The sequence below is a fragment of the Atractosteus spatula genome (assembly GCF_055471065.1).
Source record: "Atractosteus spatula isolate fAtrSpa1 chromosome 10 unlocalized genomic scaffold, fAtrSpa1.hap1 SUPER_10_unloc_1, whole genome shotgun sequence".
NCBI lineage: Eukaryota > Metazoa > Chordata > Actinopteri > Semionotiformes > Lepisosteidae > Atractosteus > Atractosteus spatula.
In genome coordinates, this window is record NW_028296612.1 from 3,674,987 (window position 1) to 3,693,887 (window position 18,901).

Here is an 18,901-nt window from a genome sequence, read left to right on the forward strand (position 1 = left end):
CTTCAGTGGAACTGTAGTCCCTTACAGTTTACTGAAGTGCTTTACTACATATTCACTGTGCTGGTCTGTCACGTACACATACTCTCTCCTGAATATTTACTGGAAATTCACTGTACTGGTTAGTCACTTTGACAGATATTCACTGGCATGTTCATCACTCTGCTAGTCAGTTTCTTTCCTGAGTGATCACTGACTTGACTCTACTGGGTCTTCACCTTAACTGTTCAACACTAAGCCAGTGTTTGTCTTCAATGGTTACTGTACAAGTTCCCTGTAATTACTAGTCAATCTCTGTCCTGGATATTCAATGTACTAGATGTTTATTGTAATTGTTAATTATTAAGCTAATGATAGTCTTGATGAGAGCAGGGGGTGTTGGGGTACCAGCTGGCTGAGAGCAAGAGTTGGGGTATCAGGCTACCGAATTATTTGTGGGAAATTTCAGGTCAAGAGGAAGGACAGACGCCCCAACATCGGAGCTCTCTCCCAGTCGGACACCAGGAGCCCCGACGCCCTCATCCTCCCCCATCGGCTCCATCTCTCCGGTCGTCTCGTCTGGACGTCGGGCTCCAGGATCTCGGGGAAGGTTCCCTCCTCCCAGCCCGGCTCAGGCCTGAGGAGTCTGGAAGATCTGGGAGAAGCCAACAGGAAGAAACTCCTCCTGGACCTCGACTCTGGGAGGTGCCCAGCACCTGGACCCCCCCCGAAGGCTCGGGCTGACCAGGAGGAGGAGGAGGAGCCCAGTTGTGCCACAATGAAGAGGAGCCCAGGGGTGTCAGAACCTCCGAAGGGGGAGAGAGAGCCTGTGGACAACACGCCTGTGTTTCTCCAGGACGGGTCACCAGAACAGCAGCTCTGGACCGGAGCAGTCGGGACTCGGTGGAGCACAGGCTGCCTTCAGGCATGTTTATTCCCACCAGACACAGCTCCTGCAGGAGGAACCTGACCCTGCAGGGAGGCTGTGGGACAGGTGGGGGGGACTGGGAATGTGGGAGCTGCCCCCCGTGTTGGGAAACAGGATCAGGCAACCAGGGGTGAAGTGGGGCAACACTGTACCAGGCTGGAGAGGGCACCCCCAGACCTGCAGTTAGAGGACAGGGGAACAGGGGACCCCCCATCAGCCAGGCAGGTGAGTGCAGAGCAGGTGAGTCTCTCCTTCGCTGGATTTCCCTCACAAGTGACGCTGGTCTTCATCGATCCTGCAGGGATCATCGGACCAGTCTGGGATCGACACACTCCCAGGGGGCAGAGCAGGAGTTGTCTTGGGAAGACAGGATGTCCCGACTGCCTTCCTCCTCCTCCCTGCCTGCTGGAGCCTGTGAGGATGAGGATGATCTTGATAAAGAGCTGCTGATGCCCCTGGTCCAGGTGGAGATCTGGAGCCCCAAGAGAACTCATCCTGTCGGGGTGTCAGGGGGTGACCCTCTTGGCTGTGTCCTGACCTCCTGCTGTCTCTCATCCACAAGATCAAGGTCAGTGTGCTGTTGACACTACAGTCTCGAACCCGAGTCCAACACCACCCTCCAGCACGAGCACAATGTCAGGTTAGTCCTGTCACTCCTGTGTCACACTCAGGGCATGAACACACAACCCTACTAGTGAGAGAGGAGAACCGTTAATATTCTACCAGTATTGATATTTGTACTTGAGGAAATATTGTTAGTTTTATTAACGGTATTAATATTAGTTGGATGTTTTTATTAGCCCCACTTGCACTAGAAGTATTGTTTTTAGCTGGAGTAAGACCAACAGAAGCAGTATTGCTGTTATTTTCTGCAGGAGCACAACTGATTGAGCCAGTCTTGTGAAATACACCTCTTGTGTGTCTCCTGTGTTCTCTGCCATTGTCGTTCCAGTCGACCTCATCTCGAACCCTCACGGGACTGTGCTGGGACTCCTCTCATCCCGACTCCTGGGAGCTCGTATCGGGATCTTGTGAGGAGTCCACCAGGATGGGTTCAGTGACTCCTCAGCACTACCCACGGCGAGCCTCGAGCTGTGTCCCTCGGTTCTGACGGTCCTGTCTGCTTCAGGCTCTTCCTCCTGATCTCCATGACCGCAGCGCAGGTCTTCCCAGCGGCTGTGTGCTGTTGGATCTTCCCACAGTCGTCACTGGGAGGAGACCCTCCCTGGAGTTAGAGGATCGCTGGTGTCACCTGGGTGAGTCAGGTGTGGGACGTACAGTATCGGAGTACCTTTCACTGGGGGGACGGGACACAAACTGGGCGACTTTCAGTGTCCCTTCTGTCCCCATCCAGAGCACACAGGCGCTGTTTCCTTGCTTTCAGGGCCACTGTGGTCTGCAGAGAGCTGCCCTTCTCCTCTACACTCTACAGAGCGGGTTACCGAGCCCGGGAGCTGTCCAGGTCTGAGGTCAGTGGGCACGTTGGTTCACAACACGTAGGGGTGGAGATCGGGTATAGGCTGGACTCTCTCTGCTGAATTCTTTTCCTTAATTCTCCAGGATGTCCAGAGACAAACACTAGGAAGACTGGGGAGTTGGAATGGAAGTGGGATACTCTCTTGTCCCATATTTTCCATGATGAGACTGACTGTAGGAAGACAGGTGTGTGTGAAAATTATACCCTCTCCTGTATTTTCCTTAATTTTCCAACATGTCCAGAGGCTGCCGGTGAAGAGCCAGATATGGATGGGAAGATAAATGGGGAGTTGGGTGCTTCCTCCTGCCTCTTTCCCTAGTTTTCCAGGATGTTGGTATTGACATTGGACTGTTATTCATTAATTTTCCAGGCTGGCCAGAGGTGGCCAGTGGGAAGTCGGGTATGGCTGGGAGTTGGGATGGAGGTGAGTCTCTCCTTCACTGGCTTTCCCTCGCAGGTGACGCTGGTCTTACATGATCTGTGCTGATCGGACCAATCTGGATCCACAGACTCCGAGGGGACAGAGTAGGAGTCGTCTCAAGGAGACATCCAGGGTGTCCCGATCTCCTGCCTGCTGGAGCCTGTGAGGATGATCATGATGACGAAGAGGTGCAGGTGACCCTGATTCAGGCTGCTCCTGGGAGACGAGCTCCAGGCGGAGAGCCAGTGGACTCCTCCTATCGGGGCTCCAGGGGGTGACCCTCAGGGCTGTATCCTGACCTCCTGCTGTCTCTCGCCCACAAGAACCTGGTCAGTGTGCTGTTGACACTACACTCTCGAACCCGAGTCCAGCATGAGCACAAGGTCAGGTTAGTCCTGTCACTCCTGTGTCGCACTCAGGGCATGAACACACAACCCTACTAGTGAGAGAGGAGAACTGTTATAAAGTTACTAGTATTGATATTAGAGCCTGGTTAAGTATTGTTATTGTTGAATTAACACAATCTTGAGTGACAGGTGAACGCTGGACTGAACACGGATGATGAGGCACAGAGAGACTGCAGAGCCAGACTGCTGCCCTCAGACACACGAACCAGCTGTCACAGCTGTGCAGCCTACAGCAGCGTGTCCTGGGATGGAGGTGGGATGCTCTCTCCTGTCTCTTTTCCATTTTCCAGTAAGTCTGCTGGCTGACACTGGGAAGACCTGTATGTATGAAGACTGAACCCTCTCCTGTTTTCTCTTCCCTCATTTTCTAGGATGTCCAAAAGAATTGACAGTGGGAAGACGGAGTGGAAGGGGAGTTGGAATGGAGGTGGGAATCTTTTTTTCAGACAGTGGGGAGACCAGTGTGGTTGAAGTGTTGGGATGGAGGTTGATGCTCTGTCTTCTCATTTCTGTAGTTTTCCAAAATGTCCAGTGGGAAGATGACGGGCTGTATGAAGATTGAACCCTCTCCTGTTTTCTCTTCCCTAATTTTCCAAGATGTCCAGGGGCAGACAGTGGAGAGACAAGTATGGCTGGGATAGAGGTTGGATGTTCTCTCCTATAATCTTTTCCCCGATTTTTCTAGGATGTCCGTAAAATTGACACTGGGAAGACGGGTATGGAGGAGGACTTGGAATTGAGGTTAACTCTCTCTCCTATCTCTTTTCCCTAATTTTCCAGGATGGCCAGAGACTGCCGGTGGGAACACCAGTGTGGATGGAGTGTTGGGATGGAGGTTGATGCTCTGTCCTGTGTTCATTTCTGTAGTTTTCCCAAAATGTCCAGTGGGAAGACGACGGGCTGTCCAGTGGCAGACAGTGGGAAGATGGGTATGGATGAGGAGTTGGAATGGAGGTTGGATGCTCACTTCTCTTTTCCCTAATTTCCCAGAGTCCAGGGACTTCCAGTGGGACGATCGATATGGATGAGTTGTTGGGATTGTCATTGGACTGTTTTCCTTAATTTTCCAGGATGTCTAGAGGCTCACACTGGGAAGACTGGTATGGATAGGAAGATAGAATGGGAATTGATGGTCTCTCCTGTCTCCAGCAGCGTCTCCTGCTCTCTGAGCTCAAACGCCAATGTCAGGGGTCAAAGGTCAAGATGGACTCCAGTGCAGGGGCAGCCAGGGGGAAGACCAGTGTGGATGAAGTGTTGGGATGGAGGTTGACGCTCTGCCCTGTGTTCATTTCTGTAGTTTTCCAGAATGTCCAGAGGCAGACAGTGAGAAGACCAGTATGGCTGGGAGTTGGGATAGAGGTTGGTTACCCTCTCCTGTAACTTTTCCCTAATTTTCTAGAGTGTCCAAAAGAATTGACAGTGGGAAGACGGATTGGAGTTTGGATGCTGTCTAGGATGTCCAGAAAACAGCCAGGGGGAAGATGGGTATGAAAGAGGTGTTGGGATTGACATTGGACTATATTTTCCTTAATTGTCCAGGCTGGCCAGAGGCTGATAGTGGGAAGATGGGTTTGTATGAAGATTGAACCCTCTCATGTGTTCTTTTTTCCCTGATCTTCCAGGATGTTCTGAGGAAGATAGTGGGAAGATTAGTGTGGATGGAGGTTGACGCTCTGTCCTGTGATCATTTCTGTAGTTTTCCAGAATGTCCAGAGGCTGCCAGTGGGAAGACTGGTATGTATGAGGAGTTGGGATAGAGGTTAGCTGCTCTATCCCTGTTTTTTTTTCCTTATTTTCCAGGAAATGTACAAACTTCATACACAATGTCGGGCTCTGCACCCTGTCCTGAGTTCTTTTCCCTAATTTTCCAGGATGTCCATAAGCAGTTAGTCGAGAGGCAGGTGTGGTGTTGGGATTGATGCTGAACTCTCTCTCCTGTATTGTTGTCCAGAGGCTGCCAGTGGGAAGACGGGTATGGCTGGTAGTTGGGATGGAGGTGAGAAGCTCTTTCCTGTCTTTCTTCCTCCTTGTGTCGGTCTCTGTGACGTCTCTCTGCTTGTCTCTTGAGCTGTGTCTTTCTCTCAGTCCAGCTGCTTGTGCTCTGTAAAACACTACACTTCTGCAGTATTAAACAGGGTTTTTTGACTGTGGGTTGCAGGTTTGATTCCAGAGGGGACACAGTCTTGAACCCCAGAGTGAGGTACGTTGCTCAGATGGACTGTTCTGATCATGGTTATTAGTGGCTGTACTGTAGGGAGTGGAGTGTTGACAATGGTGTACTCAATTCTCAAGAGTATTGTACCTTAGTACACTGATATGTCTGTGTTGAACTGTAACCTGTACTGAGCTTTGTTACTCCCTGAAATAGACCAGAGTGCTGAAGTCTTTCCTATATAATACTTGAACACCCAAACCTTTGTACTGTACTCCCATCTCCACTGAGCATTAATACTGGTAATCCTCACACTTGTATATGAAACTCTCTCCTGTCCTGAGCTTTAATACTCAATGACAGACCTGTGTGCTGAGCTATCCTGTGGACTGTGCTGTAATACTGAAACCAGGGTGCTGAACTTGTACTTAATTTAATTCTCACATTGACACATGAGTGCTGAACTCTCACCTATTACTGTGCTTTAGTACTCAAAAGTGTGTACTGACCCCTCATGTGAACTGTACTATCCTACTTAAACCAGTGTGATACACCTGTGTGCTAAACTCTCACCTTGACTGTGCTTGAATACTCAAACTCTGTGCTCAGCTCCCACCTGGACTGGACTAAAATAATTAACCCACTGTGCTGATCCCTACCTTGTAAGTGAGCTTTAATATTCTGTGACACACCCGTATGCTTAACTTGAACCTGCAGTGTTCTTTACATCTCAAATCTGTGTGCTACACTCTTACCTTGATTGAGTTTTAATACTCTGACACACCTGTGGGCTTTACTCTCATTTTAAATTTTCTCAGATCTGTGTGGTCAGTTCTGGACTAAAAGACTAAACCAGTGCTTTTTCCTGTGCTTTAATACTGATACCTGTGTGCTCATCTCTCACCTGGAGTGTACTCAACAGAACGGGTACTGTTTTTCTGTGTTTCTAACACTGAGACCTGTGTGCTGAACTCTCCTCTCCACTGAGCTGTAATGTGGGGTAATACTTTAACCTGTGAACTTAACTCTTACATTGACTGTGCTTTAATACTTCAATCTGTCATCAAGTCTCACCTGGACTGTACTGAAATACTTAAACCAGGGAGGTGAGCTTGTACTGAGCTTCAATATTCAGAGACGTGTATGCTGAGCCTTCATCTGTAGTGTACTTCAATACTCATCTGTGTGCTACACTCTTACCTCTCTGGAGTTGTATTCAATGACACACCTGTGTGCTTTACTCACGTTTGCTGTACTATAAAAGTGAAACCAGTGTGCTGATCCCTAACTTGTAAGTAAGCTTTAATCCTCAGTGACACGCATGCTAAACCTTCACAAGCAGTGTATTTTAATGCTCAAGTATGTGTGCTGGACTGTCAACTGTACTATTAGAATACTCAGCCCTGTGTGATGAACTGTGACCTGTACTGTGTTGCAATACTCAGATCTGTGAACTCGCATGTTGGACTGGTACTATTTTCCGGTGCTCAGACTTGTTCTGAACTCTCACCAGTACTGAGCTTTAATACACCAGTGTGCTGAACTCTGACTTGTACTGATCTGTAATATTGAGTGACGTGTATGCTAAACCTTCATCTATCGTGTACTTTAATACTCAAATCTGTGTGCTACACTCACCTTGACTGAGTTTTAATACTCAATGCTACACCTGTGTGCTTTACTCTCACCTTTTAAAATAAAATAATTCTCAGATCTGTGTGTTCAGCTCTCCCTTGGACTGTACTAAAATACTTAAACTAGTGGACTGATTTCTTGTTCAAACTGAACTTGTGCTACTCAGTGCTCAAACCATTTCTGAAACCTTCACTGGCAGTGTATTTTAATACTCTAATCTCTATTATAATACTCAATCCTGTGTACTGTGCTCTTATAATAGACTGGTGTACTGAAGTGTCACTTCTACACTTTTGTAACAGTAATTCTTTGAATTGTATTTCAGTGTGACACCCAGTCTTCTGCCCAAATCTTCCAGCTGTACCTGAGTGTAATACCCAGACCTGTGTACTGTAGGGTGATGTGAACTGTCACTTGTATTGTGATACCCAGCCCTCTCTCCTGTACTGTGATGTCAACTGTCCCCTGTATTGTGCTTTAATATCAATTCATGTGTATTGTATTACAGTGTAATAACACAACCAGTGTACCAAACTGTCACCTGTAATCTAGTGTGATATCCTGATTTTCTATATTGTGCTGTGTCATCCAGTCAGGTGGATTATACCACAGTGTAATAACCACTGTTCCAAACTGTCACCTGTGATCTAATGTCATACTGAACTGTCACTTGTGCTGTGTACTAACAGGTGTGAAGAAAACTCCACAGCTGAAATCTTGTTTCCTTTCTTCTCTTTTCAGCAGGGAAGAAACCTGGACTTGTTCCTGTGCTGCCTACAGCTGCTGCCATAGATCCCTACTTGAACTGTGTTATAACACTCAGCCCTGTGTACTGTGCTGTTGTAAAACTGGTGTGTTGAACTGTCATCTGTACTGTATGTTAATACTCAGACCTCTGTAGTGTATGGTGTTGTAATAGATGGACTGGTATACTGAACTGTCACTTGTACTATAATGTAACACAAGCATTGTGGATTTATAGGAAAATGTCACCTGTACTTTATTGTAATAATCTCTTGTGTACGGTATTATATAAACCATTACCTCTGGGGGGTTGGAATACTTAAAACTGTCACCTGTGCTATTGTAATATGTGGACTAGTCTTATGCACTGTCACTTTTACACTGTTGTAATCACTCTTTACCATATTTGTGAGTAAAAGATGAATTTCGATCTGACAATGTCATCTGTACTTGATTGTAATACTCAGCCCTGTGTACTGTATTATGTGAACCATTACTGCTGTGCCGTTGTAGTACTCACTGTTGTCTAAAACTCACCTGTGCTGTTTAGTCTTACTCATGCCTGTGTACTGTAGTAGTATAATACAGGGACTAGTCTTCTACACTGTCACTTTCACACTGTTGTAATCACTTTCCTCTATTTGTGTGTAACGTGTTGTTACCTGAAATGGTCACCTATAATTAATTGATTATAAGTCTTAGCCCTGTGTACTGTACTGCTCTGTGATCTGTTACCTGTATTATGTTGTAGTACTCTGATCTGTGGTCTGTGCTTCAGTATCATACTCACTTATGTCTAAATCTGTTACCCCTATAGTGTTTACTGTATTACAGTGTAATATCCAGACTTGTCCCACTCTCACTTGTACTTGATTGCAATAGTCTAACATGTGTAATGTGCTGGGGTTTGCTGACGGGACTTGGAGCTGCTGTTGTAATACTCCTTGGCTCCTGTACTCAGAGCTGTCGTCAGTACTGTAACAGGCGGTGGGGGACTGCTCTAGGGTGAAGGGGTTAGATGTCTGTACTAAACTCTTACTAGTATTTTAATCTGCCGGTGTCCACTCACCCGTATGCTGCTGTCAGTGACAAACTGCCCTTTTTTTTTAAGCTTTAGCTTGTGAGATGTTGACCTTTTCCTGGGCGGAGCTGTTTCGTGTGTTTTACACCACGGTGTGGTGAGGCTTCAGCTGCAGCCTTTTTTCCCCCCACCCCTGGGTGCTGCATGTTAATAAAACCACTGTGCTGGAGGTGTTCAAACAGGAAACATGAGACCACACAGGCCCCCCTGAGAGGTGGGATGGGGGGAATGAAGTCAGGTGAGTGCTGCGTTTCAGAGAGAGGGGGGAGATGTGTTCAGGGTTTTCAGGTTTGCGGGGTGTAGACGGGCGGCAGTTGGGGAAACTTCTTTTTTTGTTACGGTGTTGTTCAGGTACAATTCCTTTTTTTCTGGTTGAAGCTCATCGCCGTTTGTTTTTTTGCTTCATTTTTCCCTACCCCATGGGAACAGGAACATGCTAGTTCTGTTCTGTGCTCATCAGGAAGTGGACTTGTTTCCAGAGGGCAGTCCGATCTCTCTGTTGTTCTTTTGTGTTGTGACGGTGGGTGGGACCCTAGATGTGTTTTTAAGGTCATAATGCTCCCTGATTTAACTGCTCTGAGCTGTGACAGGGTTATGGGAGAGGTGTGTGACTCCTGGCTGGAGTTGTGCTCCAGGACAGAGCTCTGCGTGGGGTCTGTGTGCCGGTAGAAGGAATAGGTCTCCTGGAGGAAACGTAGCCTGTGTGCAGCAGGAGCTGTGTACAAACACACCACCCCTCTGTCTGAAAGGTGAGAGAGCTGACTGAGCTGTGAGTGAAGCCAGTAAGTACTGGGGAGACTGAATATTAATCCACCTGCTGCCTGTGGCCCTGAGAGACAGATGTTGAGCAGGAGCTCTTAACTGTTGAAGAGGAAGAGAGCAGGTTACTATTCCAGAGCCAACCAGTCTGCTTTCTTTTCAATATAACGCACCACCTTGCTCTTGGCTCCCTGCTGCAGTCATCCACTCCAGGCTGGACTGGTCTTACACTGAGATATACAGGTGGGGCAGTGTAGGAGTGTGTTTAAACTGGGCGAAGGGAGGGGTACAGTCTCAACCCTCTGCTACTCTCACTGGGACTGTCCTGCTGCACGACTTCCTGAACTACATTTCCCAGCAGGCCATGAGGATGATGGTGGCCAATAGGCTGCCTCCCCTGGGTTAATGAGGCTCAGCTAGTGTATATAAGGAGGGTATGGGAGCTCAGCTCCTGCAGAGGGGTGGAAGGTGGAGGCAGGGGTCTGTTCAGTTAGTTGGACTTGGGGGTGGGAAGAGGACATCTGAGCTGCAGAGAAACTGGGAGCAGTTTTAAGAAAGGAAGAGATGGAGGGACAAGGTGGGTGGTTCTCAACGAACTAGGAGCTGTGCTAGGGGTTGGGTTCAGGTTTTATTAATCTCGTCCTGAATCAGTCCTCTCCCCTGGGAGGGGGATCTGTGTTCCTGCTGTTTGAAGGCCAGTAGGGGGGCTCTGGGGTGCTGGCAGGGCCAGTGTTTCTCTTTCCTCTCAGTGGAGGCTCAGCAGGAGCCCTCATGAACCTCTAGAACTAGACTGGGCAGGGGCCCTTATTTCTTCCTGTGCTTGTTTCTCAGGGACCTGGTGTGGACTGGTGCTGGTGACCCCCCGTCATTTGACACCCACCCCACTGTAGTCAGACCCTCAGCAACAGGGATCAGCCAGAGACTCATCACTGGTTTTTCTCCCCATCTTTTTTAGCTGGGAGGGGTCGAGGGGCTCACCTGGGCCCAGTCCTCCAGTGCAGGAGGCCCAGCAGGGCAGCTCTGGGCACAAACACTCACAGCCACAAGGTAAGGGACCGCGGTGCTCTTTATTCACAGCGAGGGACACAGCAGGCCAGAAACCACAAGACAGACCCTCGCTCTTACCTGGAGCCGCCACCAGCTTCAAACCAGGCCTGTGGCAAGAAAGCCAGCACTCCCAGTTCAGACCTTCTCCTCTTCCTACACACCAGCAGCACAGCTCTGAAGCTCCTCTCTCCTGCTCCGCTCAGCACAACCACTCTCTTCCCCAGCCAAGGCCAGACTGAAGGGCTCCGCTGCCTGCTTTTTAAATGTCTCCTGACCAATGGGATTCCACCAGTTAGCCAGGTAATTGTTTGGTGTGGCCTGCTGGGAAATGGAGTTGACATCTTGCTGCCCCTCACGGCGTCCAGAGCGAGTGGCACAGAAGCTGTTCCTGAAGTAGCTGAGCCCGTCGGCGAGGGAAATCAACCCAATTCAAATAAAAAAGAGCAAGTAGTCTTCTGGGATGAGTAAAATAATTGTTAATGTTTGTGAGAATTCAATGTAAAACACTTGTCCTGTGGAGGATTTGAACCTGCAGGCTGGAGGGGAGCAGGCGAGAGCTCTTCCACAGAGCCACCGTGTCTCTCTGCAGGCTGGGGCTCCTGTGGGCTCTTGCTCTTCCTGGCTCAGGGTTCCAGACTGAGCAGTAAAAGGCAGAGCGATGGCATCTCCTCTCAGGGCAGGGGCAGGTGGAGCAGTGGAGACGGTGCTGCGCTCGTGACTGGGAGGTTGCAAGTTCGAATCCCAGGTGGGACCTGAGGTTGATAAGAAAAGTACGTGATCTCAGTGTCTCTATTTATCAACTTGTCCCTGTTTTCAAGAATTAAATTGAATAAAACAAGCAGCTAGTTTCTCCCTGGATTTGAACCCCCAACCTCTCGGGTACAGAGGCAGAGCTCTTCCACAGAGCCACCGTGTCTCTGTTGGTCTGGGGCTCCTGTGGGCTCTTGGTCTTCTTCCCAGTTCAGGGCTGAAACAGAGGGATAAGAGCCGGACCGAATCCCTCTCCCCTTGGGCCTGGAGCAGGTGGAGGAGTGGAGATGGTGCTGTGCTCATGACCAGGAGGTTGTGGGTTCAAGACCTGGCTGATCCCTGGTAAGTAAACCAAGGTGAGTATGTGGGCAGGATGATGGGGAGGGGCTATTACTGGGGGGTAGTGGGGGGGTGGAGGAGGCAGAGCAGGGCCAGGAACAGGTAGTGGTGTGGGCTACAAAGGGAGGGGTAGAGGAGGCAGAGCAGGGCTAGGGGGGGAGGCAGGTAGTGGGGTGGGTTAGGTAGGGCAGGGCAGGTGCTGGGTTAGAGAGAGGGGTGGAGGAGGAGTGGGGTAGTGGTGGGGTGGCAGAGGTAGAGGAGGAGGAGGTTGGCTGGGGTGGCAGAGGCAGAGGTAGGGGAGTAGGAGAGGGGGCAGTCAAGGAGAGGTGAGGGAGGAGGAGTGGTAGGTGGCCTGGGCCTGAGGGGCAGCAGGAGGAGTGGGCTGGGCTGGGGTGGCAGGGGTAGGGGTAGAGGAGGGGGAGGTGAGGTGCAGGTGTGGGTGGGGTGGGGGTAGAGAGGGGAGTAGGAGAGGGGGCAGTCAAGGAGAGGTGAGGGAGGAGGAGTGGTAGGTGGCCTGGGCCTGAGGGGCAGCTGGGGTGGCAGGGGTAGGGGTAGAGGAGGAGGAGGGGGAGGTGAGGTGCAGGTGTGGGTGGGGTGGGGGTAGAGAGGCGAGTAGGAGAGGGGGCAGTCAAGGAGAGGTAAGGGAGGTAGGAGTGGCAGGTGGCCTGGGCCTGAGGGGCAGCAGGAGGAGTTGGGAGGGGGGCCCAGGCCAAGGTGGGGGTGGAAGGGAGAAGGTAGGGGGGGTGAGGCAGGGGGAGGGTAGATAAGGAGGAGGGGGGTGGCAGAGAGGAGGGAGTAGGTGGTGGGTGGTGGGCAGGGGCAGGTGGGGGTGGGTGGAGTGGAGGATAGGGTTGGTGGTGGCTGCTGCAGTAGCAGGGGGGCAGGCACCTGCAAATTTTCCTTTGAATATTTTCCCCCTTATTAGAATTTTCTTTCCCCATGTGAGACTCATTGGGGGAGGGGGGGGAGGAGAGAATAAAATTTGAGGTGCACTGCCCTCCTCTACCACCCACCCCCACCTGCCCCTGACCACCACCTACTCCCTCCTCTCCTCCCTCCTGTCTGCCACCCCCCTCCTCCTTATCTACCCTCACCCTGCCTCACCCCCCCCACCTTGGCCTGGGCCCCCCTTCCAACTCCTCCAGCTGCCCCTCAGGCCCAGGCCACCTGCCACTCCTCCTCCCTCACCTCTCCTTGACTGCCCCCTCTCTACACCCACCCCACCTACACCTCCCCCTATCTACCCTAGCCCACTCCTCCTCCCCCACCCCTACCTCTGCCACCCCACCACTACCCCATCTACCCTACACCTCCCCCTAGCCTAGCCCACTCCTCCCCCACCTCTACCCCTGTCTACCCTAGCCCACTCCTCCTCCACCCCTCTCTCTAACCCAGCACCTGCCCTACCTAGCCCACCCCACTACCTGCCTCTCCCCCTAGCCCCACTCTGCCTCCTCCACCCCTCCCTTCCTAGCCCACCCCACTACCTGTTCCTGGCCCTGCTCTGCCTCCTCCACCCCCCACTACCCCCCAGTAATAGCCCCTCCCCATCATCCTGCCCACATACTCACCTTGGTTTACTTACCAGGGATCAGCCAGGACTTGAACCCACAACCTCCTGGTCATGAGCGCAGCACCATCTCCACTCCTCCACCTGCTCCAGGCCCAAGGGGAGAGGGATTCGGTCCGGCTCTTATCCCTCCGTTTCAGCCCTGAACTGGGAAGAAGACCAAAAGCCCACAGGAGCCCCAGACCAACAGAGACACGGTGGCTCTGTGGAAGAGCTCTGCCTCTGTACCCGAGAGGTTGGGGGTTCAAATCCAGGGAGAAACTAGCTGCTTGTTTTAGTCAATTTAATTCTTGAAAACAGAGACATGTTGATAAATAGACACCAAGATCATGTACTTTTCTTACCAACCTCAGGTCCCACCTGGGATTCGAACCCACAATCTCCCAGTCACGAGCGCAGCACCATCTCCACTCCTCCACCTGCTCCTGCCCTGAGAGGAGATGCCATCGCTCTGCCTTTTACTGCTCAGTCTGGAACCCTGAGCCGGGAAGAGCAAGAGCCCACAGGAGCCCCAGCCTGCAGAGAGACACGGTGGCTCTGTGGAAGAGCTCTCGCCTGCTCCCCTCCAGCCTGCAGGTTCAAATCCTCCACAGGACAAGTGTTTTACATTGAATTCTCACAAACATTAACAATTATTTTACTCATCCCAGAAGACTACTTGCTCTTTTTTATTTGAATTGGGTTGATTTCCCTCGCCGACGGGCTCAGCTACTTCAGGAACAGCTTCTGTGCCGCTCGCTCTGGACGCTGTGAGGGGCAGCAAGATGTCAACTCCATTTCCCAGCAGGCCATGCCAAACAATTACCTGGCTAACTGGTGGAAGCCCATTGGTCAGGAGACATTTAAAAAGCAGGCAGCGGAGCCCTTCAGTCAGGCCTTGGCTGGGGAAGAGAGTGGTTGTGCTGAGTGGAGCAGGAGAGAGAGGAGCTTCAGAGCTGTGCTGCTGCTGCGTCAGAAGAGAAGGTCTGAACTGGGAGTGCTGGCTTTCTTGCCACAGGCCTGGTTTGAAGCTGCCTGCACCCCAGTGCCCCCCGCCACTGGCCTTCAAACAGCAGGAACACAGATCTCCCTCCCAGGGGAGAGGACTGATTCAGGAAGAGATTAATAACACCTGCACCCAGCCCCTAGCACTGCTCCTAGTTCTCCGAGAACCACCCAGCTTGTCCCTCCATCTCTTCCTTTCTTAAAACTGCTGCCAGTTTCTCTGCAGCTCAGATATCCTCTTCCCACCACCAAGTCCAACTAACTGGACCGACTCCTGCCTCCACCTTCCACCCCTCTGCAGGAGCTGAGCTCCCATACCCTCCTTATATACACCAGCTGAGCCTCATTAACCCAGGGGAGGCAGCCTATTGGCCACCATCATCCTCATGGCCTGCTGGGAAATGTAGTTCATAAAGTCCTGAAGCAGGACAGTCCCAGTGAGAGAGTAACAGAGGGTTGAGACTGTACCCCTCCCTTGGCCCATTTTAAACACTCCTACACTGCAACACCTGTATAGCTCAGTGTAAGACCAGTCCAGGCTGGAGTGGATGACTGCAGCAGGGAGCCAAGAGCAAGGTGGTGTATTAGACTGAAAAGAAAGCAGACTGGTTGTCTCTGTGGAAGAGTAACCTGCTCTCTCCCTCTTGAACAGTTAAGAGCTCCTGCTCAACATTGATCTCTCAGGTCCAGAGGCAGCAGGTGGATTAATATTTAGTCTCCCCAGTACTTACTGGTTTCACTCACAGCTCAGTCAGCTCTCTCCCCTTTCAGACAGAGGGGTGGTGTGTTTGTACACAGCTCCTGCTGCACACAGGCTACGTTTCCTCCAGGAGACCTATTCCTTCTCCCGGCACACAGACCCCACACCGAGCTCTGTCCTGGAGCACAACTCCAGCCAGGAGTCACACACCTCTCCAATAACCCTGTCACAGCTCAGAGTAGTTAAATCAGGGAGCGTTATGACCTTAAAAACACATCTAGGAGCCCACACACAGTCACAACACAATAACACCCAAGAGATCGGACTGCCCCCTGCAAACAAGTGCACTTCCTGATGAGCACAGAACAGAAGTAGTACTCCGCACGTGTACGTTCCTAATCCATTGGGAAGGGAAAGATGAAGCCAAACAGAACCCAAAGATGGGCTAGAACTGGAAAAAAGGGAGTTGTGCCTAAACAGTAGGACCGTTCCAAAAAGAGTCTTCCTCCTCTCTGAGACACCACGCCCCTGACTCCATTCCCCCCCCTCCCACCTCGCAGGGGGGCCCTGTGGGGGCTCATGTTCCCTGTTTGAACACCTCTAGCACCTGTGGGGAAAAACCAAAAGGACTCCAGCTACAGCCTCACCCCCCGAGAGGGTGTAAAACACAGGAACAAGCTCAGGCTCGATGAGGCCCAAGCTTAGGAAAGGACATTTTGTCCAGTACCGCCCCATAGTGGGGAGTGGACGGTTGAGGATTAAAGTAATAGTAAGATTAGTACAGCCCTCTGGCCCATTCACACTAGAACAGTCCCCCACTGAGTGTGACAATACAGTAGCCCAGTGTCGGAATTATAACAGCAGGCCTGAGCCAAGGGAGCAAATCACAGTATTACACTACATACCTTTAAATATTCCAATCGGGTACAGGTGAGAATTTGGGTCATCCATCTGAGTATTACACTACAATACAAACTAAACGTAAGAGTTCATATGACACTATTGACAGTAGACTAGTATAGACAGTATTGAGTACAGGTGATGGATTTAGACAGAAGTGAGTACTACACTGCAGCACAGGCCCCAGGGTTGGGTATTACAACACACTACAGGTAACAGAGCACAGGGCAGCACAGTACACAGCATTAAGAATTACAATCAACTACAGGTGACATTTTCAAATAGAAATCTGTTACACTCAACTACAGGAGAGAGGGTGATTGTTACAACATTGTGAAAGTGACAGTTCACTAGAGTAGTCCATATCTTACAGTAGTACAATAGACAGGCATGATAAACTGAACAGCACAGGTGACAGTTTTAGACAAAACTGAGTATTACAACACACCATAGGTAGTAGTTCACATAATACAGTACAGAGGGCTGAATATTACAGTCAAGTAGCAGTGATGCTATTTTCAGTTAGTCCACAATCCATATGTCACACTGAAATACAGTACAGAGCAAGTGTTACATTATAGTACAGGTGACAGTTCAGTATACCAGTCCATCTGTTACAACACCATACAGTATTAGAGAACAGTAGACTTGAGCGGTTAACACACCAATCTTAATTTTAGAACAGTACACAGGACTGAGTGTTACAGTTAAGCACAGATGACATTGCCAGATAGTTCACACTGCATGTGTTACACTGACCCACAGTACAGAGAGCTGAGTGTTACAACATTGGACAAGTGACAGTTCAGTATACAACACCGTACACTAGAGCAGTCTGCGTCCTAAAAAACAGTACAGATGACAGTTCAACACACCAGTTTTACAACAGCACAGTACACAGGGCTGAGTGTTACAACACAGTTGAAGTAGGAATCTACATCAGCAGCTGTAGGCAGCACAGGAACAAGTCCAGGGTTCTCCCCTGCTGAAAAGACAAGAAAGGAAACATTTCAGCTGTGGCATAACAGTTCAGTCTTATAATGATTACAGGTGACTGTTTGGTACACTGGTCAGGTTATTATATTGTAGTACAGTAAATATGGAGAATATTACAACAATACAGATGACAGATATCACAGTATAGTACAGTGCACAGGGCTGACTTTTACAATAGATTACAGGTGACAGTTGACATTACAGAACAAAAGGGTATTATTACACACAAGAAGTAACAGTTCACAAATCCTAATGTGGAGTACAGCTCATTTCTAGTTTGATCAGTTTTAGAGAAAGTTTGTTTTTAAACCTTAAAAATCCCTAACAGGTTTTCGGTGTGATTTTTGCCCTCAGTCTAGTTCTACGCCATCAACTTGCTGTTAAAGTAACATACAATACAGAGGTCTGGTATTCCCATCAAGTACAGCTGAACGTGTTGAGCAGAAGTCTGAATTTTACACTGAAATACTGTTACAAAAGGGTACAAGTGACAGTTCAGCACACCACTCCATCTACTATAACAGCACAGTACACAGGGCTCAGTATTATAATAGGACAGTTGGAGTTTCAGCACCCAGCCTTGTGTATTAAAGTACACTGCCAGTGAAGGTTTCAGTAATGGGTGTAGTACAGAGTAATAAAGTTCAGTCTGAACAAGAGATCAGCACACCAGGTTAAGTACTTTAGTACAGTCCAAGTGAGGAGTTGAGCACACAGATCTGAGAATTATTTTTTATTAAAAAGGTGAGAGGTGTGTCCATGAGTATTGAAACCCAGGCAAGGTAAGAGTGTAGTACAGATGAGTATACAAGTACACTATAGATGAAGGTTCAGCATACACATCCCTGAATATTACAGATCCGTACAAGTGAGTTCAGCAGACTGGTTTAAGTATTAAAGCTCAGTACTGGTGAGAGTTCAGAACAAGTCTGGGCACTGTAAAATAGTACCAGTCAGACATGCGAGTTCACAGATCTGACTATTACAACACAGTACAGGTTACAGTTCATCACAGAGGGCTGAGTACTCCAACAGTACAGTTGACAGTCCAGGGCACAGATTTGAGTGTTAAAATACACTGCTTGTGAAGGTTTAGCATGCGTGTCACTGAGGATTAAAGCTCACTAACAAGTTAGGGATCAGCACCCTGGTTTCACTTTTATAGTACAGGTGTGTCATTGATTATAACTCAGTAGAGGTAAGAGTGTAGCACACAGATGAGTATTGAAGTACACTACAGATGAAGGCTCAGCATACACATCTCTGAATATTGAAGCTCAGTACAAGCTCACCTCCCTGGTTTAAGTACTTCAGTACAGTCCAGGTGAGACCTGATGACACTGATTGAAGTATTAAAGCACAGTCACTGTAAGAGTTAAGTTTACAGGTTTAAGTATTACCACACATTACAGCTCAGTGGAGAGGAGAGTTCAGAACACAGGTCTTAGTATTTAAAACGCAGAAAAATAGTACCCGTTCTGTTGAGTACACTCCAGGTGAGAGATGAGCACACAGGTATCAGTATTAAAGCACAGGAAAAAGCACTGGTTTAGTTTTTTAGTCCAGAACTGACCACACAGATCTGAGGAAAAATGTAAAACAAGAGAGTAAAGCCCACAGGTGTGTCAGAGTATTAAAACTCAATCAAGGTAAGAGTGTAGCACACAGATCTGAGATGTAAAGAACACTGCAGGTTCAAGTTAAGCACACTGCTGTGTCACAGAATATAAAAGCTCACTTACAAGGTAGGGATCAGCACAGTGGGTTAATTATTTTAGTCCAGTCCAGGTGGGAGCTGAGCACAGAGTTTGAGGATTAAAGCACAGTCAAGGTGAGAGTTTAGCACACAGGTGCATCACACTGGTTACACTGGTTTAAGTATGATAGTCCAGTCCACATGAGGGGTCAGTACACACTTTTGAGTATGAAAGCACAGTAAAGGAGAGAGTTCAGCACTTGTGTGTCAATGTGAGAACTAGATTAAGTACACGTTCAGCACCCTGGTTTCAGCATTACAGCACAGTCCACAGGATAG

General features: G+C 49.3%; 2 protein-coding genes across 2 annotated transcripts; both read left to right on the forward strand.

Annotated features, from left to right (window-relative positions):
• Positions 1–1,044: 1,044 nt before the first annotated feature.
• On the forward strand, positions 1,045–4,208 carry LOC148813475 (uncharacterized). The gene is made up of 7 exons (XM_088908271.1): positions 1,045–1,129; positions 1,206–1,472; positions 1,857–2,373; positions 2,465–2,566; positions 2,839–3,462; positions 3,581–3,636; positions 3,725–4,208. The coding sequence occupies exons 2-3, from the start codon at positions 1,276–1,278 to the stop codon at positions 1,963–1,965; spliced, it is 306 nt and encodes a 101-aa protein (XP_088764397.1). The 5' UTR covers positions 1,045–1,129; positions 1,206–1,275; the 3' UTR covers positions 1,966–2,373; positions 2,465–2,566; positions 2,839–3,462; positions 3,581–3,636; positions 3,725–4,208.
• Positions 4,209–4,286: 78 nt separating this feature from the next.
• On the forward strand, positions 4,287–5,205 carry LOC148813476 (uncharacterized). The gene is made up of 3 exons (XM_088908268.1): positions 4,287–4,568; positions 4,832–4,943; positions 5,081–5,205. Exons 1-3 carry the CDS (start codon positions 4,329–4,331, stop codon positions 5,089–5,091), a joined length of 363 nt encoding a protein of 120 aa, XP_088764394.1. The 5' UTR covers positions 4,287–4,328; the 3' UTR covers positions 5,092–5,205.
• Positions 5,206–18,901: the final 13,696 nt, after the last annotated feature.

Excerpts from the sequence above, each read along its gene's own strand:
- LOC148813475 (XM_088908271.1), top strand. The coding sequence starts at position 1,276 with ATGTCCCGACTGCCTTCCTCCTCCTCCCTGCCTGCTGGAGCCTGTGAG. Across the intron at positions 1,473-1,856 it reads CTCTCATCCACAAGATCAAG|TCGACCTCATCTCGAACCCT; the intron begins GTCAGTGTGCTG and ends TTGTCGTTCCAG.
- LOC148813476 (XM_088908268.1), top strand. The coding sequence starts at position 4,329 with ATGGGAATTGATGGTCTCTCCTGTCTCCAGCAGCGTCTCCTGCTCTCT. Across the intron at positions 4,569-4,831 it reads GGCTGGGAGTTGGGATAGAG|GATGTTCTGAGGAAGATAGT; the intron begins GTTGGTTACCCT and ends CTGATCTTCCAG.